The sequence below is a fragment of the Alosa sapidissima genome, chromosome 10, assembly GCF_018492685.1.
Source record: "Alosa sapidissima isolate fAloSap1 chromosome 10, fAloSap1.pri, whole genome shotgun sequence".
Lineage (NCBI taxonomy): Eukaryota > Metazoa > Chordata > Actinopteri > Clupeiformes > Clupeidae > Alosa > Alosa sapidissima.
This window is the reverse complement of record NC_055966.1, coordinates 28,369,425-28,392,915: the sequence shown is the minus strand read 5'-3', so window position 1 is coordinate 28,392,915 and position 23,491 is coordinate 28,369,425. Positions and strand designations below refer to the sequence as shown.

Here is a 23,491-nt window from a genome sequence, read left to right as displayed (position 1 = left end):
ACACACACACACACACACACACACACACACACACACACACACACATACACACAAGCATAAATCAGAAAAACTGTTCTTTCAGCTTTCAGACTGAATGGAAATGGTTACCCAACCCACAGGCAAAGCATGCACACAATCTCTTTCACACAGATACACACAGGCAGGCACACACACACACACACACACACACACACAAACACACACACACACACACACAAATCAGACATAATGTAGTCGGTGTGTGGTTGTGTGTGGGCACAGCCTCTCGTTTAGCTCTGCTGACGCAGAAGAACACACTCAGACAGAATGACTCATAGCAACAGCAACCAGCTGCCAGCGGAACCCAACCACACCTGCACCTGCATCTACCTCATCACAGCACACAGCATTCCCACACCAGTACCTTAGTCCGCTAGGCACCAGACAGCCACTAGTAGGTACCCGCCAAAGCACACCTGCACCTACCTGTATCACGGCACACAGTGGGTGTGTTCGAAACGGGTAAAGTTGCTGCCTTTTAAGATATCTAACTGGGGAGCTAGGCAGCAAGTGCGGTTCGAAACCGAAAAAACAAATTCTGCTGCCTTCTAAGATATCTTAGAATTCCCAAATAACAGTCATTTTTGGAGGCAGCATCGATGCACACTTCATGCTCCCTCCTACCCATAATCCCTTGCGGCAACATCTGAAACAGCTGTGAAAGGTAAACAAACATAGTGGATGACATCGGTAATGGCTGCTGAATCTGTTTAAAATGTCATTTGTGTGACCTTATTTTGCTTAGATTTGCAGATTTGAGAACAGCATTAGATAAGATGATACATACCCTTCTGGTCTCTGTGTGTGCACTAACTCAGTCTGACACACCCACCGTTAGCCTAGCTTAGCATAGCTCATAGAGGTGGTCAGAAACGACTTGCCTATAGCTCCCCAAATTTACAAAATTGCTGCCACCAAGAATTGTGGGATACCGTTATCTCTTTTTCATTCATAAATATGCTTTACGTAATAAGATGGGAAGCATTAAAGCACCTCTCCTCAGCAGTTAGAGCATAACCCTATGCTCTCAAAATGGCTGCTCCTCATACTCTTGGGTAATTTCACTCAGAACCTTCCTAAGCAAAGAAGAATATTGGACCGCAGCCACAGTAAACCAGGTTTCTTTTTCTGCCCTTGCTCTCTGCTCCTCACAAGCATAGGACAGGACTGATTGTGTGCATATGTGTGTGTGTGAGCATATACTGAGTGTGTGCATATGTGTCTGTGTGTGTGTGTGTGTGTGTGTGTGTGTGCGTGACAAGGTTGTTTTCTCTCATCTGCAGACCTACATGGTGACAGTGGAGGAGCTGTGTGAGGTTGTGTGTGTGTGTGTGTGTGTGTGTGTGTGGGTGTGTGCATATGTGTCTGTGTGTGTGTGTGTGTGTGTGTATGAGTGACAAGGTTGTTTTCTCTCATCTGCAGACCTACATGGTGACAGTGGAGGAGCTGTGTGAGGTTGTGTGTGTGTGTGTGTGTGTGTGTGTGTGTGTGTGTGTAAGTGATTATGTTGTTTTCTCTCATGTCCAGACCTACATGGTGTCTGTGGAAGAGCTGTGTGAGCTGGTGGATCCGTCCCAGCTGACCCCAGAGCTGGGCGGCAGCCTGCTCTACGAGCACGAGGCCTGGCTGGAGCAGCGCGTGGCCTTCGAGAGCTTCAGCGGCGACGCCACCCGCGTCCTGGGCCGTCTGCAGGACGCGCTGGGCCCTCAGCGCCCTCTGGTGGCCGAGGCGGGCGGCGGCGCAGCGCGGCGCAGCATGGACGAGCTGGCTATGCTGCGGAGCCGCGTCACCGACGGCGAGCTGCGCGAGCTCGAGGCCGAGGGCCGGCGCCTGCTGCAGCGTCTCCACGGCAACGACCCCCACAGCCTGGCGGCCAAGGTGTCGGCGCAGGTGGAGCGCGTGCAGGACGCCAGGCTCCACGTGCATCAGGTGTGGCAGCTGCAGAAGCACCAGGACCAGAGTCTGCAGCTGCGCATGTATGAGCAGGATGTCCAACAGGTGTGTGTGTGTGTGTGTATGCATATGTGTTTGTGTGTGTGTGTGTGTGTGTATGTGTGTGCATATATATGAAATATATCGGAACTCCCCCTATTACCGTCGGCCCCGTATTTCCGCCGTCTTGCGTGTATGTGTCACTTAATATCCATTTCTATACAAACCAGCACCCTACACCATAGGTGTATCTAAATTAGCTATAACATTTTACTGTGACTCGAAGAGCTGTAAACAGTGTTGTAAGGCTGCGTGTACACAACCGCTTGGAGCTCCAGTGGAATTTTAATTTCATGACGAGAATTCTCGGTCTAACCGTTCATGTGCCGTTGAAACGGCGTAAATAGGCGACCCATCAGGCCAGCACTACAACTCCGAGCGTGGTAAACAAAATCGGATATTTCAGGCAGTAAATGCTCCCGTTAAGAACCAAACCAGATTTTGTTCAAATCTACACACCTATGGCTACTGAAAAATTTAAGGTTCATTTAGCAAATGTTATTTTGAAGTGTTAAAAAACATCGTTGTTTTAGAATTTCTGAACAAAAGTGGTGATAATTGGGGGTGTTACGATATGGAATATGTATTTGTGTGTGTGTGGGTGTGTGTCCATTTTGTGTGTGTGTTCGTTCTCTACTGGATGTGTATAATTGTGTCTTCACTATGTGTACACCTGGTGTCGGGAGCTGAATGTTGTATCTATGTGTGTGAACTCTCTTCTCCCTTCTCCTCCTTTTTCTTTTCTCCACATGTTCTCTTTTTTCTCTTCTCTTTCTTCATTCTCTCTGTGTTCCTCTTTCTCTCTGTCTCATTCACTCCACCCATTCTCCTTTGCTCTCTCGCTCTCTCTCTCGCTCTCTCTTTCTCTCCCTCTCTCTGCCACCTGCAGATGCTAGACTGGATTCTGCACAATAAGACTCTGTTGCTGTCCAGCCACTCAGAGATCGGCGCTGACCATCAGCACGCGCTGGAGCTGCAGAGTGACCACAGCCACTTCGCCCTCAGCTGCATGGTAAGCATCACGTAGACACACACACACACACACACGCACACATACACATACACACACACACACACACACACTTCATTTTATAAAAATTCATTTTATACAACCCCACCCCCATCTTGCCTGTTCATAATTCTGAGAAATTCTTGTGTGCATGTGTGCGTGTACATGTTTATGTTTATGTGTGTGGGTGTGTGTGTGTGTGTGTGTGCATGCTTGTGTGTGTGCCTGCGTATGTGCCTGTGTGTGTGTGTGTGTGCGTGCTTGTGTGTGTGCCTGCGTATGTGCCTGTGTTTGTGCATGTGCATGCATGCGTACATATGTCTACTGTGTGAGTATGTGTCATTGTTACCCGGCTCAACGGTAACAAAGAAATGGGGCAGGAAACAGTGCGACAATTCACACCTAGGGTTTAATTACGTGACAACATATAATGCAAAGTAACTTTAACAACAACAGAACAAAACACAACGCAAAGCTCCCGCCGCTTCTCTGGAAGGCCAGGTCAAATTTATCCGGCAAGGTGGGACACGCGGGAACAGGCCTACGAGAGGAGAGGCAGACAAAATAATCAGAACACAGCCGAGAGGCCTGAGTGGCCGTAACACCCTCCCCTTTAAGAAGGGGCTTGTAGAGTACCACAAGACACTAACCCCACCACCTCTTAACCACATTCATCAAATTCACCAATTGTGGCTAATAGTGAAAACAAACAGTGCTTACAGGATCCCACAAGCAAAAGCCATAACCAACAATACCAAAACAATTCCTATCTAACTTCCTGAAAATACACCCAATTAACCCCCTTTTTCCCCCAAAGTTGCTTCCCATTTGTCCAAACCCTCTGTTATCCGGGCCCTGGAAAACAAAGCAGACAAAGAGAAGAACATGGAGAAACATACATGACCAAATTTACTCAGTGGGAGCACGGGATAGAGCGTCAGCCATTACATTATCTGAGCCTTTAATATGTCGAATGTCTAGATTAAATGGCTGAAGAAACAGAGCCCAGCGCATCAATCGCTGGTTCGGATTTTGACTGCAAGTGACTGCAAAAAGGTCAGAGGATTATGGTCAGAATAGACCACCAGAGAAACAGCACCCCCTACGTATACGTCAAAATGTTGAAGTGCCCAAATTAATCCCAACGCTTCTTTTTCAATGACAGAGTAGCTGGACTGGTAGGACAAAAACTTCCTAGAAAAGAAACTAACTGGGTGATTGATGCCTTGCTCATCCTCCTGGAGCAGTACAGCACCAGCTCCTACTTGGCTAGCATCAACATGCAGTTTGAACGGCCGGTTCAACTGCGCCGCAGCCAAAACAGGAGAAGAGGTAAGGAGAGCTTTCACACTCTCAAAAGCAGACTGGCATACTGGAGTCCAGTTGAACTTCACTGAGGACTTCAAGAGGTCAGTCAATAGTGCAACGACAGATGAAAAATTTGGACAGAAACTATGGTAAAAACCCACCATGCCCAAAAAATGCCCAAAAAACGCATCAAGTCTTTTTTACTTGTGGGCGATGGGTACTGGTCAATGGCCAAAGTCTCGCACCTGTCCTTGGCCTACCACCTTTCCTAAATAAGCGTCATACGTATGATTACTGTGAATGTATGTGTGTGCGTGTGTATCTGTTTATGCACATGTGTGCACATGGAATGGGTTAAGATGACCCCTGGAGGCAAACATACGGAACAAATTGGTCATCCTAGGCCCTACGGTTCTCAAAATATTCACAGAAAACTGTGTCTGCCCTACCCTCCTTTCGGGGGGTCCAGTCCAGCGGCTACAGATCAAAACGAAAAACAATGGTTCCATGCAATCCATGTGGGGTTACATGCCCACCAAGTTTTGTGTACCCCGGTCTTACAGTGTCCCGGGAATCCTTGACGGAAATTTGGACATGCGAAAAAAAGGAAAAAAAATCTGACTAGACCTTCGCTGCGCGGCGGTCATAATAATATATAGTATACAGTATGCACACAAACACACACACACACACATAAGATATGATCTGTGAGCAAACAGGTACATGCACACATGTCAAACACACACACACACACAAACACTCGTGACAGGTGCTCCCTCAGTATCACAGATGCATCCAAGTCTCTCAGCTGCCATGTTTCATGACAGCTTCTCCTCCCTCATCATCTCTCATCTCCCTCCCTCCATCTCTCTCCTCCCCCCTCTCTATCCCCCACTCCTCCTTTCCTTCCTTTCCTCTTTTCTCTCCTTCTCTCTTCCTTTCACTCTCCCTGCTCCCCACCTCCCTATCTCTCTCTTTCTCTGTGATGTGAGTGATTGCACTGGCTGACAAACACTGACATCCATGACGTCCTAAATTAAAATCCATTACACGTACTATAGAAAGCCACACAATGCAAACAGGAATGTATATGTGAATACGTATATCCATCTGCCCTCTATAGGATGTGTATGTTAATGTGAGCCGGATGTACTATATATATATAATATATATCTGTGTCCCCTATAGGATGTGTATGTGAATGTGAGCCGTATCATGTCGCTGGGGAACCGTCTGCTGGAGCTGGGCCACACGTCTGCCCAGCAGATCCAGCAGCTGTCCGGTCAGCTGGAGCAGGAGTGGAGGTCCTTTGCGGCGGCCCTGGACGAGCGCAGCTGCCTGCTGGAGGGCTCCGCAGCTTTCCACCTCCGGGCAGAGCAGGTCAGCGCAGCCTCAGTCCTCTTCTGTATCCCTCTCTATCCCTCTCTCTGCCCCCCCCTCTATCTGCCCCCCCTCTCTCTCTGCCCTCCCCCCCCTCTCTCTGCCTGCTGGAAGGCTCCATATCTTTCCGAGCAGGTCAGCTCAGTCTCAGTGTCCACTTTTCTATCCCTCTATTTCCCTTTTTTTCACTCTCTCTTTCCATCTCATTCTCTCTTTCTCTCTCTTTCTCTCTGTCTCAATCCTAGTCAAAAAGCTTTATTGGTGTGATTGAAGATACGGTATTGCCAAAGCATTAATGTTAGTAACAGTATAATATTACAGCTCTTGTGTCCTTGCTGTTAAAGAAAGATAAAGACCCTGTTGATTGTGCTAGCTACAGACCTCTGAATTTATTAAACTCAGATCTTAAAATGTATGCTAAATTACTTGCGCGACGTATTCAACGATACATGCCCTTTTTAGTCCATTGTGATCAGACAGGATTTATTAAATCCCGACTCGCTTCTGATAAGCTGCGTCTAGCTTGGACACACCTCTAGCTGTATTATCTCTGGACGCCATGAAGGCCTTTGATAGGCTAGAGTGGTCCTTTTTGTGGTCGGTCTTGGAGCATATGGGTTTTGGTACTAATTTTATTCATATGATTCAGGTCTTATATTCTAACCCCACAGCTCAGGTGCTAACTGGGCACTTATATTCTACCCCATTTCCTGTCTCCAGGTCATCTCGTCAGGGCTGCCCCTTGAGTCCGTCACTATTTGCACTGTCCCTTGAACCTCTAGATAGATAGATAGATAGATAGATAGATAGATAGATACTTTATTTGAGACCTAGGGGAAATGATCTAGCTCAGATGATCTGACAGTCCGTCAGCATTAGGCCCATTTCCATTCACAATACTACTCACAAAGTGGCATTATTTGCAAATTATATACTAGTCTTTATGGAAAACCCAATGCAATCAATACCTAAACTATTATCAGTTTGTGAAGAGTTTGGTGCTCTTTCTAGATTTAGGATCAACTGGTCCAAATCAGCTCTTCTACCCCTTAACAATGCTACGAGAGTAATGTCTTTTCCAGCTGATATCCCTGTAGTCCAACACTTTCAAGATCTTGGTGTTCAGATTTTCCCTTCTTTGAACCGCATCACATCCCACAATTTCTCTGAGATATATAAGAAGGTTAAAGCTGATATGGATAGATGGACCACTCTCCCTGCTTCTCTTCAGGCCCAAATTGCAATGGTTAAAATGAACATTTTACATAGAATTAATTTTGTTAGCTCTATGGTTCCCCTATGCCCTCCTGCTAACTATTGGAAGACACTCCACTCAGATATCTCCAAGTTTATTTGGAATAAAAAACGACCACGTCTTAAACTTTACACTTTACACAGGAACAGGGAGGATGGTGGTTTAGCAGTTCCTAATTTTAAGTATTATTGTTGGTCATTTGTTCTTCGTCCACTTTTGGTTTGGAGTGATGCCAGTGCACCGGCATCTTGGCGTGATTTAGAGAACAATATAGTGAGACCATGGAGTCTGAAGGATATTTTTTTTTTAAATGTATCTGACAAGCAAAGTCTTATGCGCTTTGGCCCCATAGTTTCCAATGTTCTTAGGACATGGCGTCTAGTGGAATCTGAATGTAAGCTATCCTGTAAATGGCACACATTTTCCCCTCTGTTTCACAACAAAGGGTTGTTGATTGGAGGGAGACCTATCTCCCCCTCTTACTGGAGTAATACTGATATCCGTCATTTAACATTTTTAACGACACTGCTTTATGTTCCTTTCAAGATCTTAGAAACTTGTTCAATCTACCAAGTTCATCCTTCTTTAATTTGCAGATCAGGTCAGCCCTCAAAGCTTATGGTGTTCCTTGGCAACAACCCCTACCTGTTCACCCCCTATATAGACTGATTACAGTACAAAGTAAAACGAAGGGTTTGGTGACTACTCTGTATAAGTATATTTTAGAGTTTTCTTATTCAGACTTGCCTCTAGATAGAGTGTGGAGGACAGACTATCCAGCTTTGGATGCAGAATTTGGGCCTCTCACAACCCTGATCACCAACAGATACATTTCAATTTTGTACACAGAACCTATCTAACCCTTCGCAAGCTTTATTACATGGGTTTGATATACTCTCCCTTGTGCTCTTTTTGTTCACAAAGTTCACCTGGAACTTTCCTTCATATGATGTGGGATTGCCCTCCAGTTGCGCAGTTTTGGGCTGGTGTCGCAGCTACACTGTCTAACCTGGTATCAGTGTTGTTACCAGTTAATGTCGCAGTTTTGATACTGAATGATCGGTCAGGAATTAATATTGATAAATTAAATAAGCGCATTGTGTTAGCTGGCCTGACAGCTGCTAAAAAGATGATTGTGCTACGATGGAAACCCCCTCAGGTGCTCAACATCAGACAGTTGATTCTTACTTTTCTAGATGTAGTGTATCTGGAACTGTCAACAGTTCCAGATACACAGCTCGGGTCCATGGAGCCACTGAGAAGACCTTAAATAGCTAGCTTATGGCAGCTGACTCTCTAAAGGAGTTACTTGGGTGATCTACCAGTGCCATTCATCATTTCATCCCAGTTTCTATGAACTTTTCCCCCCTGTTGTTTGTGTGTCTGTGTCCATGTCTCGGTGTGTTTTGTTGTTGTTGTTGTTTGTCTACGTTTCCTTGGCATGACTGGGCGGGCGTGCGTGGGGCGGTTATTTTCCTTTTTCTTTTTTCTTGTCCCTTCCTGTCAATGCCTTGTTCTTGAGTGTATGTTGTTTTTAGGGTATGGGTGGGTGTTGGGCTTTGTTTGGTTTATGTGGGTGGGGGTGGGGGGTGGGGGAGGTTGCTTACTTGTATTCAGTTTGATATTACATTATGATATTGTGTATGTTTCTGAGTGTGTGATTTGTCCATCCAATTCTTAATAAACATTTGATTGGAAAAAAAAGTAACAGTATAATATAACTTCTCTCTCTCTCTGTCTCTCTCTCTGTCTCCTTCTCTCTCTCGCCATTTCTCTCTCCCTCTCTCTCTCTCTCTCTCTCTCTCTCCCTCTCTCCCTCTCTTTCTCTCTCTCGCTCTCTTTCTCTCTCTCTCTCTTTTGCTCTCTTTTGCCCCCCTGCTTGCTTGAGGGTTGTGGTCTGATCTAACTGACTCAGTGTGCTGTGCTGTGCTATGCTGTGCTGTGCTGTGTAGTACCTGGGCAGTGTGGGTTCCTGGAGAGAGGCATGTGGGGAGGAGAAGCTGCCCTGTGAGCTGCAGGACCTGGAAGATGCCATCCTACAGCACCAGAACCTCTACGAGCTGTTCAGCACGGCATACACTAAGGTCAGACATTATCACCTCTACGATCTCTTCAGCAAAGCATACACTAAGGTCAGACATTATTAACGTCCGCTGCATATACCTCTACAAGCTCTTCAGCACTGCACACACTAAGGTCAGACATAATGACCTCTATGAGCTCTTCAGCACTGCACACACTAAGACATAATGACCTCTATGAGCTCTTCAGCACTGCACACACTAAGGTCAGACATGATGACCTCTATGAGCTCTTCAGCACTGCACACACTAAGGACAGACATAATGACCTCTATGAGCTCTTCAGCACTGCACACACTAAGGACAGACATAATGACCTCTATGAGCTCTTCAGCACTGCACACACTAAGGTCCGACATAATGACCTCTATGAGCTCTTCAGCACTGCACACACTAAGGACAGACATAATGACCTCTATGAGCTCTTCAGCACTGCACACACTAAGGACAGACATAATGACCTTTATGAGCTCTTCAGCACTGCACACACTAAGGTCAGACATAATGACCTCTATCAGCTCTTCAGCATTGCACACACTAAGGTCAGACATAATGACCTCTATGAGCTCTTCAGCATGGCACACACTAAGGTCAGACATTATCACCTGTACAAGCTATTCAACACGGCACACACTAAGGTCAGACATAATGACCTCTATGAGCTCTTCAGCATGGCACACACTAAGGTCAGACATTATCACCTGTGCAAGCTCCTCAGCTCGGCACACACTAAGGTCAGATATAATGACCTCTGTGAGCTCTTCAGCACTGCACACACTAAGGTCAGACATAATGACCTCTATGAGCTCTTCAGCATGGCACACACTAAGGTCAGACATTATCACCTGTGCAAGCTCCTCAGCTCGGCACACACTAAGGTCAGATATAATGACCTCTGTGAGCTCTTCAGCACTGCACACACTAAGACATAATGACCTCTATGAGCTCTTCAGCACTGCACACACTAAGACATAATGACCTCTATGAGCTCTTCAGCACTGCACACACTAAGACATAATGACCTCTATGAGCTCTTCAGCATGGCACACACTGCAGACAAGCTCTGATATTACAGTATTAAAGCCTCCTAATACATATACAGTGTGAGTGGAACCACTATGAGCTCTTCAACAATGAATGTACAAAGGTCCGGTGCACTGCCATTACTCATGCACCCTAACACTTTCTCCCAAGGAAAAACATTGTCCAGTTCCATAACTAAATCTCTACTCCTTTTCTTAGTTGCCAAATGCAATCCATAGTTTTCCACATTGTCTGTTCCACACACATATTTACTCTCATTTCTCTATCGCTCTCTCTATTTCTTTATCATTTCATATCTCTCTCTCTCACGGGCAGCCATGGCCTACTGGTTAGCGCTTCGGACTTGTAACCGGAGGGTTGCCGGCTCGAACCCCGACCAGTAGGCACGGCTGAAGTGCCCTTGAGCAAGGCACCTAACCCCTCACTGCTCCCCAAGCACCGCTGTTGTTGCAGGCAGCTCACTGCGCCGGGATTAGTGTGTGCTTCACCTCACTGTGTGTTCACTGTGTGCTGAGTGTGTTTCACTAATTCACGGATTGGGATAAATGCAGAGACCAAATTTCCCTCACGGGATCAAAAGAGTGTATATACTTATACTTATATACTCTGTCTCCATCTCTCTTTCTTTCTGATTCTCTCATTCCATCTCTCTCTCTCTTTCTTTCTTTCTCTCTCTCTCTCTATCTCTCTCTTTCTCTCTCTCTTTCCTCAGGTGAGCCAGGAGGGGAAATCTCTGTTGGAGCGGCTGCAGCGTCCACTAGCTGTGGCCGGCGTTGACGCATCGGCGCCCTCTGCCAGCATGTCACAGACGGTGCGGGCAGTGCTGGAGGTGGTGCACGAGGTGCTCCGCCAGCAGAGGGAGCTGGAGAGCGCCTGGCAGCAGCGCAAGCTACGCCTGCACCAGCGCCTGCAGCTGTGTGTGTTCCAACAGGACGTCAAACAGGTGAACACACACACACACACACACACACACACACAGAAATACACTTGCTTGCACTAGCCAGCCTTGTCTGTAGATACAAGCAAGATGTCTAGAAAATATGTACACACACACACACACACACTGTTTTGTTGGATGTTATATTTGACATGTTATTGATGACACTTCAAACCCAGCCTGCAGTACTGATGCATGCAGACAACACACACACACATTCAATAACAGCAGAAAAAGTAATTAAAAGTATATAATATAAAAAAAACACAACTAAGCAATAAGGACTGTAGAAGATAAAGAATATGCTAAATATACAAAATACAAATTATACTAAATAAAACTTAATCAAAATCAATTCTGAAAAACAGTATCCATATAGTGGGTGAATAATCAATCAGGTGCGCTTGCAATGACTGAAGCAGGGACTGAGCCTGTGGTTCTCTGTGCATAAGGTAAAGTAAGGTGCTCTGTGTGAATGAGTGTCATGGTGATGGTGCAAATGAGTAAGTCAAACAGTGCAACAGTGCAAGAATAAAGTCTATATATCTATATATATATATATAACTATATTAAGAAAGGTATGTGGCATGGAGGGAGGGGTTGTGCATATGTGCTAATACAGCACGCAAACAGTGAGGCAGAAGACAAATGTAAAGTGACTAGTGGACAGACAGTTCAAGACATTGGAGGTGGTGAAGAGGCAGACAGACTATGCAGAGAAGTCTATTTCTCCTCTTCCCTTAAGTGATGCAAAAGTGAAAGTGATGATGTGTGTGTGTGTGAAAGTGATGGTGTGTGTGTGTGTGTGTGTGTGTGTGTGTGTGTGTGTGTTAGTTCACCTATTTCATGTTTTATTTGTGTGTGTGTGTGTGTGTTAGTTCACCTATTTCATGTTTTATTTGTGTGTGTGTGTGTGTGTGTGTGTGTGTGCGTGTGTGTGTGTGTGTTTGTAGGTACTGGACTGGATTGAAGACCACGGTGAGGTGTTTCTGAGTAAGCACACAGGTGTGGGCAGGTCTCTGCAGAGAGCGCGAGCCCTACAGAAGCGCCAGCAGGACTTTGAAGAGGTGGCTCAGGTCAGCAGGCCTAGCCTCAGGCCTCTACTCAATCTATTAAAGTACAAATGTCTTACCATATTAAAGGTGGAAAGTCTTAACATATTCTGAATGCAAATAGTCTGTGTCTGTGTGTCTCTCTATGTTTGTAGCACAGCTGTTAAGGAAAGTATCTGGAGAGATGCACTGGAGTATATTTTAGTGTGTGTGTGTGAGTGTGTGTATGAGAGAGAGTGTGTATGTGTGTTTTCCCATAAGATTTGTTGTGCTGCTTTTTAGTAACTGCCTACTGAGTCACACATTTGAATCATGTCTGAGCAATTAAGGCATCTGCTAAATTTGCTTCCTTATGTGTGTGTGTGTGTGTGTGTGTATGTGTGTGTGTGTGTTTTGTGTGTGTGTGTGTGTTGGGTCCAGAACACTTTCACTAATGCGGAGCGCCTCCTGGAGGCTGCAGAGCTGTTGGGTCAGACACGCGAGTGTGACCCACAGGAGATCCAGCAGGCCGGCCAGCAGCTGCAGCACAGACTGCAGGAGTTCGCCCAGCGCGTGGAGCTGCGCCGCAACCTGCTGAACACCTCCGTCGCCTTCCACACACACGGCAAAGAGGTGAGTGTGTGTGTGTGTATGTGTGTCTGTGTGTGTGCGTGATAAATACTTAAACTTCAGTATTTCATTTGGATGACACTTTTATCCAAAGCGATACAAGTGTTATTATTACAAGGTGTCACCCCAGAACAACTCCGGGTTAAGTGCCTTGCTCAAGGGCACAACAGTGGCAGTCGGGCATTCTGGCTACTGTATTCTAGCTCAGCTCTACAATTCTGGCTACTGTATGTGTCACGGATATGCAGGCGGACCCAAGTGCAGGACTCTTTCAGACCAAGGTTGAAGCAAAAACACTTTAATCTCTAACAAACTTAATGTTACAGACAGGCAGGCAGGCAGGCAGGCAGGCAGGCAGGCAATGTTGCAGACAGGCAGACAGGCAGACAGGCAGACAGGCAGACAGGCAGACAGGCAGACAGGCAGACAGGCAGGACTACGACAAGGTGAAACAGAGAGACGAACTGACAAAGGACAGAGAAACAGGAGGGTAGAAATACACAGACTAATTAACAGAAAGACAGTGGACTGGACGAGACCAACAAGACAATAACGGGGAACAGGTGTGGAAACAGAAACGGAGGGAAAACTAACAAGACAGGAAGCACAGACCAAATAAGGAGATGGGGCGGAGAAAAAGGCAGGTGACAGGCAGTTAAACACAAAGCACATGGGGAACAGGCAAAACTAAACACAGGACACTACACAAAATGGCCACCAGGGTGGCACAAAGTCACTCCATCCAGGCAGGAAGGATCCTGACAGTATGCTAGCCCAGCTCTAGAATTCTGGCTACATTATGCTAGCCCAGCTCTTTAGCTACTACACTTCCACCATTCCAAATAGAAAGGATATTTTCGGTACAGATGCTTTCAGTTCTAGAACTCACAGCTGTAACATATGACTGTATATATAACCTGTCTCTAGCACGGCTGCTGCGTCTTCTGAGTGCCAATAACTGTATCTCTTGGCTATGATTGGACCAGTATGTGTGTATCTCTTTAATGTGATTGGCCCAGTACCTTTAGCTGTAGTTTGATTGGCCTCCTGCAGATGTGGGTGTGGCTGGAGGATGTGCAGACGGAGCTTCAGGAGGAAGTGAGGGCCGACTCAGTGGATGCGGTGGAGGAGCTAATCGCTCGCTGCGAACAGCTGCAGAATAGCCGCGAGCAGGCCGCTACCACTCTCAACCAGCAGGGGGAGGACTTGCTCCAGCAGCTCAGGTAAGAACAGCACCTCACACCTTACAACACCTTTAACTAGGTAAAAGCCCGTCTTCTCATTCACATATAGCACCTTACAGCAGCAGAATGTCCATGAACAGGCAGCTACAACTCTTAACTAACATGAAGACGACCTGCTCCAACATCACAAATTATCACATTCAAATAACAACTCCTTATATTGACAATAGAAAAGCAGTGAGCAGGCCACTACCACTCTTAACCAGCAGAGGGGGTACATGCTCCAGTAGCAGCTATCTAAATGTTAATGGCCATGGTGTGAGTGTAAGACACGTTGTGTATTTCTGATCACCATAACTGGTGTGTAGCGTGTCTAACAGAACTCAGATGGCTGGTGTGTGTGTGTGTGTACAGGTTGTTTGTGGTAAGTGGGGCCAAGGCATTGGTGAAATGCGTAATAGAGTGTAAATAAATGATGAGGATGGCTGGGCCGGTGTGTGGACTGTGTGGAGGTCATGTGTGGTGAGAGGGGACAAGGTGTGAGTGATCTGTTGAATATGAATTAGTCTGGATGGCTGTGGAGGTGTGCAGGTCATGTGCCCTGAACTGGGGCAATGCATTGGTGATACAGATACAGTTTCATCTATACAATGTATTTAATGATACAGTATGTTTAATGTATACAATGTATTTAATGATACAGTATGTTTAATGTATACAATGTATTTAATGATACAGTATGTATAATGTATACAATGTATTTAGTAATACAGTATGTTTAATGTATGTTAAAACATACCATGTACAAACATACACATAATGAATAATATCATGGTTGTCGGTGTCTCTGTGCAGGTCATGTGCATTTAGCGAGGGCAAGCCACCTGTGATGTATAAATAGTGATATGTATGGGATGTGTAAATAGTGATATGTAAATAGTGATATGTAAGGGATCTTGGATGCCAAAGTCTGTATCCAGGCTGTATGTAGTGATCGTCGGCAAGGCATCAGTGATAAGTTTAATATGTTATAGGAACGTCATATATTACCAACCGTCACGTATATCCAGCCTCTTACGTGTATGTGTCACTTAATATTCATTTCTATACAAACCAAGACGGCGGATTCCTAAAGAAACGCAACCACCCACACAATAAGTTTATCTAAATTAGCTATGTACCAAAAATTACATTTTACCGTGACTCGAAGAGCTGTAAACAGTGTTGTAAGGCTGCGTGAACAAATCCGCTTGGAATTCCAGTGGAATTTTGATTTGCCGACGAGAATTCTCAGGCTAACTGTTCATGTGCCTGAGAAAGGTTGGGAATAAGTACCTACCAGCCCAGCACTTAACTCCGAGCGTGGTAAACAAAATCGGATATTCCAGGCAGTAAAAGCCCCGGTAAGAACCAAACCAGATTTTGTTCAAATCTACACACCTATGGTTACTGAAAAATGTAAAGTTAATTTAGCAGATGTTATTTTGAAGTATTAAAAAACATTGTTTATGTGTGTTTATATGATGTTGTGTACAGGTCGTGTGTACACGGGTTGTGCTGTGTGTAGGGTGATGTGTGTGTGTGTGTGTGTGTGTGTACAGGTCGTGTGTTATATGGTATGTGTTGTGTGTATATGTTTAATGTGTGTGTGTGTGCAGGTTGTGTGTTATATGGGTTGTGTTGTGTGTATGTGTTATATGGGGGTGATGTGTGTGTGTGTGTGTGTGTGTGTGTCGGTTGTGTGTTATATGGGTTGTGCTGTGTGTATATGTGTAATGTGTTATATGGGGGGTGATGTGTGTGTGTGTGGTGGTGATGTGTGTTATATGGGTTGTGCTGTGTGTGTATATGTTTAATGTGTGTGGTGGTGATGTGTGTGTGTGTGCAGGTCGTATGTTATATGGGTTGTGCTGTGTGTATATGTTTAATGTGTGTGGGGGTGATGTGTGTGTGTGCAGGTCGTGTGTTATATGGGGGTGATGTGTGTGTGTGTGTGTGTGTGCAGGTTTTGTGTTATATGATGTGTGTGTATGTGTGTGTGTGTGTGCAGGTCGTGTGTTATATAATGTGTGTGTGTGTGTGTGTGTGTGTGTGTGTGTGTGTGTGTGTGTGTGTGTGTGTGTGTGTGTGTGTGTGTGTGCAGGTTGTGTGCTATATGATGTGTGTGTATGTGTGCAGGTTGTGTGCTATATGATGTGTGTGTGTGTGTGTGTGTGTGTGTGTGCAGGTTGTGTGCTATATGATGTGTATGCTGCCCTCGTACTGCGTCACCAGCAGGCAGAACTAGACAGCTAGATAACACTTTGACAAAGCTCCAAATAAATCCAAGGACTGATTGAATTTGTTTACTTTTTGTCTTCTTTGTCTTTTTTGTCTTTTTTTGTGTAAAACTGTAAAAGAATACAGAAAATACATATAAGTTTTACATTACGATACAAATGAAATACAAGTCAGCTATGTTGCTAACCACATAGCTTCAGCACATACAGATCGCTAGGAATAGCGTTTACAACATGACCAACGAGAGCTAGCATAACTTAGCTAACTAAAGTATGCACAAAACATATATCTAAGTTACAGAAGTAAGAAAACTAAAGAGATATGACGAGGAATATTACTCTAACACAAATCATCTACTTACAGACAAATAATGTCCAAAGCTCAAACGTAAAATGGAAAATAGCTGGCACCGTGTTCATCTGTGTAAACTCGTGGTCGACTGAAACGTGAATCAGGAAGTTAACAGGAAGTAGTACTTAATTACTAAACAGTTACCTCAAAAGACCAGAAGGTGGCAGCATACACAAAGGAATGAGAAATAAGGTAATCACATACAAAATAGGATGCATTCTTATGGAAGGCAGAACACTCCCCGCTTGGTATAATATTATTATGCCACTATATAACATTAAAACTCAACTTAAACATGAGTGACAAACTAAATTTTCTATTTCACTCAGAGAGAAGAACGACTATTTCTGAGATAGGCCTCAAAAGCACTTTAGCAGTCCCTTCTTTAACTATTTTGACCTCCACTTTCCGGATCCTCTTGTCACCGCTTGGCAGAGTGTTGACAACCACTCCCACAGGCCATTCGTTTCTGTGGGCTTGGCTGTCCTTCAGCAGGACAACGTCGCCGGTCTTGACATTAGGCCTTTCATCAGTCCACTTTCGGCGGCCTTGCAGTGTTGACAAGTAGTCCCTCCTCCATCTCTTCCAAAAGGTGTTTGCAAGGCACTGGACATGTTTCCATTGCTTCCCGTGTAGATCAGCCATTTGGAAGTTTCCGGAGGGGGCTGCGACATTACTCATCTTTTGGGTAAGCAGCATCGCAGGAGTGAGCACTGTAGGCATATCGGGGTCAGAGGACACAGGCACCAGGGGCCTGGCGTTCATGATTGCCATCACTTCGGCCATGAGGGTGCTCAGGACCTCGTGTGTGAGGCGGGTGTGCCCAGTCTGAAGCAGCATGGCATCCAGGATGCGTCTGGCGACGCCGATAAGCCTTTCCCATGAGCCCCCCATATGTGAGGAGTGTGGCGGGTTGAAAACCCAAGAGCACTCCTTGCTTTGAAGGTAGGCTGTTATGGTTGTGTCTTCCGTGTTAATGCCCAGTTCTTTGCAGGCTCCCACAAAGTTAGTCCCTCTGTCAGAGCGGAGAAGTCTGGCAGGGCCACGGATTGCAAAAAATCTTCTGAGCGCATTGATGAAGCTGTCAGTTGTCATGGATTCAATGAGCTCGAAGTGGACAGCTCTGGTTGCCATGCAAGTGAATATCACTGCCCAGCGCTTACTGTCTGCACTTCCTCCTCTTGTTCTCCGTGTCATGATGGCCCAAGGCCCGAAGACATCAAGGCCTACGTTGGTGAACGGAGGCTCGGGTGTGAGTCTGTCAGCAGGTAAGTCTGCCATCTTCTGATCCTGTAGCCGCCCACGCAGCTTGCGGCAGGTCACGCACCTGTGGATGACTGACGACACCAGACGCTTACCGCCAAGGATCCAGTAGCCTGCTGCTCTGACAGCTCCCTCTGTTATGTGTCGCCCCTGATGTACCACCTGCTCATGGTAAAATCTCACCAGGAGTGTGGCAATGTGGTGGGTGCGTGGAATAAGCAGTGGGTGCTTTTCTTCACGGGACAGGTCTGGGGCGGATGTTATGCGACCGCCAACCCGAAGCAGGCCGTCTCCATCAGTCACTGGATTAAGCTTTTTGAGTGGGCTTTGGTTAGGAATTGTCTTACCCTCTTTTAGGCATTTCAGTTCGTTTTCAAAGACCTCATGCTGAACAGCGCGAATTATCACACACTTTGCCTGTGACAGTTCGCTTGTGGTGAGTGTGTCTTTGAAATGCCTCCAGCCTCTGCATTTTGCGCTGACTGGATTTCCCTTGAAAGACGCAGCAACGTGGATGAGTCTGGCTGTAGCATTGCAGAGGTTTCTCCAGCTTGAAAACCTTTCAAACCGCTCTGAGCCTAGCTGAGCGTCCGAGGCCCTGGTGGACAGAGCGGTGACCTCAGGTCGAATGTCAGAGTCTGCATCTGGCTCCACCAGGGTGAAGATGTGGGGCTCCCAGGATTCCTCTGTGTTGCTGCGTGTCAGGAAACTGGGGCCAGAGAGCCAACTGCTTTGCTGTAGCTGTGCTGCAGGCATGTACCTTGTCGCATGGTCCGCAGGATTCCGGTCCGTGGGGACGTAGGACCACTGGTCTGGATGAGTGGATCGTCTTATGCGGTTCACCCTGTTGGACACATACACATAAAATCTTCTGGATGAGTTATGGACATACCCAAGTACGATTTTACTGTCTGTGAAGAATCTGACATCGTCCACATGGATGTCCATCTCATCTCGGATCAGCTCATACATTTGAACAGCGAGCACGGCTGCACAAAGTTCGAGGCGGGGAATGGTGTGTGCAGGCCGGGAAGCCAGCTTGGACTTCCCCATGATGAATCCCATGTGTGCTTTGCCATCGGCGTCGATTGCTCTCAGGTAAGCCACAGCCCCTATCGCCACTGTCGACGCGTCAGAGAAAATGCAGAGTTCTCTCCTCTGTGTTGAAGACAGTAGGACGGGTATATAACACCTCTTTATTTGCAGGTCTTCCAGAGCTTTGAGTGAATCTCTCCACGTGTTCCACTCTGTCTCTTTCCCGGGGTCGAGTGGAGTGTCCCACCCCTGCTCTGTTGAGAGTTCCCGTACTAATGCTTTTCCCTGCATAATTATGGGAGCAACGAACCCCAGGGGGTCGTATAGACTGTTCACGGTGGACAGGATACCTCTCCGTGTGTATGGCTTCGCCTCCCGGGACACCAGGAATGTGAAGCTGTCTGTTTCCAGGTTCCAGGAGAGGCCCAGGCTTCGCTGGAGGGGAAGAGGATCTACGCCGAGTTCCACATCTTTCAGGTCTTTGGCACGGTCTTCCTCAGGTAGGGCTTCCATTACCTGTTCACTGTTTGATGCCACTTTATGTAGCCTCAGGTTAGACTCTGCCAGCATCTTTCTGGTTCTCGTGAGGAGGTCGATTGCCAGCTCAGGTGAGGCAACAGAAGTCAGCCCATCATCTACATAAAACTGACGCTCCACGAACTGTCTTGCATCAGAGCCGTATTCTGCTTCACCTTTCTCGGCAGCACGTCTCATGCAGTATATGGCGATGGCGGGTGATGGGGTGTTTCCAAATACGTGGACTTTCATCCTGTACTCCACCACGTTCTTGTCAAAGTCATTGTCCTCATACCAGAGGTAGCGGAGGTAGTCTCTATGATCGCTTCTGACCACAAAGCAGTAAAACATTTGCTGCACATCTGCTGTAACAGCTACTGGCTCTTTGCGGAACCTCAGAAGCACTCCCAACAGTGTGTTGTTCAAGTCTGGGCCGCTGAGGAGTACATCATTCAGGGATACGCCTTCACATTCAGCGCTAGAGTCAAATACTACTCTTATTTGACCCGGCTTCTTTGGGTGGTAAACACCAAAGGAGGGGAGGTACCAGTGTTCTTTACCTGCCTCCAGAGCTGGCGCCCGCTCGGCTTGGTCGTTGTTCATCATTTTCTGTATGAACTCTGTGTAGTGGCTTTTCATTTCTGGCTTTTTCTCCAGGGTCTTTATGAGCGATCCAAAGCGTTTGACTGCTTGCTCCCTGTTGCTTGGAAGGGGTCGTCGTGGCGACCGGAACGGCAGGGGTGCTACCCAGCTGTGGTCGTCGTCCTGGAAGACCTCTCTGTCCATGATGGTCAGGAACGCTTTGTCATCCACTGACAACGCTGTCTTGTTGTCGTCTCTGGAGCTCTCAAACACAGAAAGGCCGAGGCTGTCTGTGCTCGTTGCCCAGCCTGTGTCTTCTTCACGGGTGTGTGAGAGAGGGTTGTGTCGCTGCGATGTGCTGCTGTGGCCTTCCTTTACCTGGATGTTGTTTGGACAGGGATGGAGGAAGGATGTTCTGCCGTTATGCAGCACATTGGCTTTGTACACGTTGACTTCGGCTGGTTTGTGGGCTGCCCCCAGACAGACGACACCCACGATGACCCAGCCCAGGTCCAGCCGTTGCGCATATGGAGCGTTGTGTGGCCCGTTGATTTGCTCACGCACCTTATGAACTCTGAGGATGTCTCTTCCCAGGAGCATGAGGATGGGTGTGTCTGGGTCCACAGCTGGAATCTTGTTCGCCACAGGCTGTAGGTGAGGGTGGTGCTTTGCGACATCAGGAGACGGGATTTCAGATCTATCATCCGGCACCATGTCACACTCGATTAGTGTGGGGAGAGGGAGTTGCAGTTTCCCATCCATAGATTCAAGCATGAAGTTATTGACTCGCCTGCCGGAGGTCTCTGTTGTCCCCGCGCAGGTCTTCAGTGTGTAAGGAGCTGGACTGGCTTTGATGCCGAAGAGGCTGAAGAACTCTGACTTTGCGAGTGACTTGTTACTCTGTTCATCCAGCACTGCATACATCTTGACAGCTTTGTCTTTTCTCCCAGCAGGATAGACATTAATCAGGCAGATCTTAGCACATGAGCGTGGGCTGTCTGCATTGCCGCATATCTCTGTGCACTTGGATGTAACTGTGGGTGCGTCTTCATCTGGCTCCCCGCTTTCCTCCTTCTCCGTGTGAGCTCTCTCGCTGGATGTAGGAGGGCCTGGGTGTAGAGCCGTGATGTGCCTCTCACTGTTGCACTCATCACATTTGATTGATGCTTTGCAGTCTTTCGCTATATGCTGAGTTGACCCGCAGCACTTAAAGCAGATGCGGTTGTCTTTCAGGTAAGCCTTACGTTCTTCAATAGGTTTGGATCTAAAGGTCCTACACTTTTTGAGTGGGTGAGGCTTCCTGTGTATCGGGCACTCGCGGTCTGGTCCACTCGTTCTCTTCTCCACAGAGCCGTCACCTTCAGTGTACTTGGGTGTGACATCGGTCTTGTGCACACTTACTGGGGCTTTGTGGCTGTGCCTCGTGGCTTTTTCTACTTTCTGTGGCACGTTGCTGTTGGAGGTGGCGATGGCGAAGCTTGGGTCATTCCTCACTTTGGCCTGTCGCCGGACGAATTGAGAGAAGAGAGAGAATGGAGGGAAGGCTACTCCATGCTCTTCTTTGAACTTGGATCCCATGGTTATCCACCTCTCTTGCAGGCTATAGGGTAGCTTTTCTGCGATCGGATTCACGCCGCGAGCTGTATCTAGACAGGCGAGGCCTGGTAGGTATCCTTCTTCTTTGGCACACTCCAGTTCAAGGAGGATATCACCGAGTTCTCTGAGTTTGGCATTGTCCTTGTTGGTTAGCTTGGGAAACTCTTCTATCTTTTTAAAGAGTGCGTGTTCTACGGCTTCTGGTGTCCCATAGCATTCCTCCACACGTTGCCACACCATGCGGAGGCCTGCGGCAGGATTAAGGACATGCACTGAGCGGATTCTCTGCGCTTGCTCTGCTGAGTCTGCACCTAGCCACTTTACCAGCAGGTCCAGTTCTTCCCTAGGTGTCAGATTCAAGTCCTGGGTGGCACTGAGGAAGGATGCTTTCCATGACCAGTAGTGTTCAGGACGGTCATCGAACTGTAGGAGACCGGAGCTCACCAGTTCTCGCCGCATGAGGTACCTGGCGAGGTCTTGTGCTGGCTGTGGCTCGGGGGAGTATCTGTTGTTCGGACTGGGAGTTGGATGAGGCGGCTGCGGGCAAGGCTTGAATGGAGACGGTTCACTTAGCTGTTCTTTCTTTATGTTGTTGACTCTCGGCATTGGGTTCGTGCGAGCAGCTGCTCCAGTGTGTCGATGGTGTTGTCTGTAGGCATCCAGTGGCGCGTGTGTTGGCGGCGGTGGTCTGTAGGCATCCAGCGGCACATGTGTTGGCGGCGGTGGTTCTCTGCCGAACATCGCTGAGTGCTGCTGGACGTAGTTGCCTGTACGTTCATAGGCACTGAAAGGCTTACTTGGGACGTATGGCTCGTAGCGGTTCTCCCCGCTTTCAATCTCCTCATCCTCATATGCTGCAGCTGCTGCTTCGGCGGCAGCGGCCATCTTCTGGCTCATGAGAACGTGGAGACTGGCTTCAAGTTCAGCTTTCTGCCTCATCACGCTTGCTTCTTTTTCAGCGAAAGTCACCTGGGCTTGTGCTGCTTTTGACTTGGCACGTGCTCTGGCAGCCGCTGACGATATTGCTGATCCACCGGACCTTCTGGATATCTGAGACCGGGAGTCAGGTGTTCGGAAAGGCTCTAACCTCTCGGTTGCCTCATGGCCGTCTTTGGGTAGCTCTAGGGGTGCTGCGCCCTGTGCCTGTTCGACGGCATCCACCTCCAGTCTGTCCATGTGTAGCGACATCTTCCTGGGCTATCTTCTAGAGTTTGAACTCGCTGCGCTGTTGTCTTTTTACTATGCTGCCCTCGTACTGCGTCACCAGCAGGCAGAACTAGACAGCTAGATAACACTTTGACAAAGCTCCAAATAAATCCAAGGACTGATTGAATTTGTTTACTTTTTGTCTTCTTTGTCTTTTTTGTCTTTTTTGTGTAAAACTGTAAAAGAATACAGAAAATACATATAAGTTTTACATTACGATACAAATGAAATACAAGTCAGCTATGTTGCTAACCACATAGCTTCAGCACATACAGATCGCTAGGAATAGCGTTTACAACATGACCAACGAGAGCTAGCATAACTTAGCTAACTAAAGTATGCACAAAACATATATCTAAGTTACAGAAGTAAGAAAACTAAAGAGATATGACGAGGAATATTACTCTAACACAAATCATCTACTTACAGACAAATAATGTCCAAAGCTCAAACGTAAAATGGAAAATAGCTGGCACCGTGTTCATCTGTGTAAACTCGTGGTCGACTGAAACGTGAATCAGGAAGTTAACAGGAAGTAGTACTTAATTACTAAACAGTTACCTCAAAAGACCAGAAGGTGGCAGCATACACAAAGGAATGAGAAATAAGGTAATCACATACAAAATAGGATGCATTCTTATGGAAGGCAGAACAATGTGTGTGTGTGTGTGTGTGTGTGTGTGTGTGTGTGTGTGTGTGTGTGTGTGCAGGTTGTGTGCTATATGATGTGTGTGTGTGTGTGTGTGTGTGTGTGTGTGTGTGTGTGTGTGTG

At 46.9% G+C, this 23,491-nt stretch overlaps 1 protein-coding gene across 5 annotated transcripts in view; it reads left to right on the top strand.

Moving 5' to 3' along the window:
- triob (trio Rho guanine nucleotide exchange factor b) overlaps window positions 1-23,491 on the top strand; it is a 103,308-nt gene that overhangs the window by 20,023 nt on the left and 59,794 nt on the right. For all 5 annotated transcript variants that reach the window (XR_006034593.1, XR_006034594.1, XM_042106944.1 and 2 more), the window contains 8 exons: window positions 1,567-2,037; window positions 2,921-3,043; window positions 5,537-5,728; window positions 8,936-9,067; window positions 10,821-11,051; window positions 11,999-12,121; window positions 12,518-12,709; window positions 13,760-13,929. Coding sequence is in view for 3 of the 5 variants with exons in the window: in XM_042106944.1 (XP_041962878.1) it covers window positions 1,567-2,037; window positions 2,921-3,043; window positions 5,537-5,728; window positions 8,936-9,067; window positions 10,821-11,051; window positions 11,999-12,121; window positions 12,518-12,709; window positions 13,760-13,929 (1,634 nt within the window). In the remaining 2 variants the exon portion in view is untranslated. The remainder of the gene's footprint in view (window positions 1-1,566; window positions 2,038-2,920; window positions 3,044-5,536; window positions 5,729-8,935; window positions 9,068-10,820; window positions 11,052-11,998; window positions 12,122-12,517; window positions 12,710-13,759; window positions 13,930-23,491) is intronic.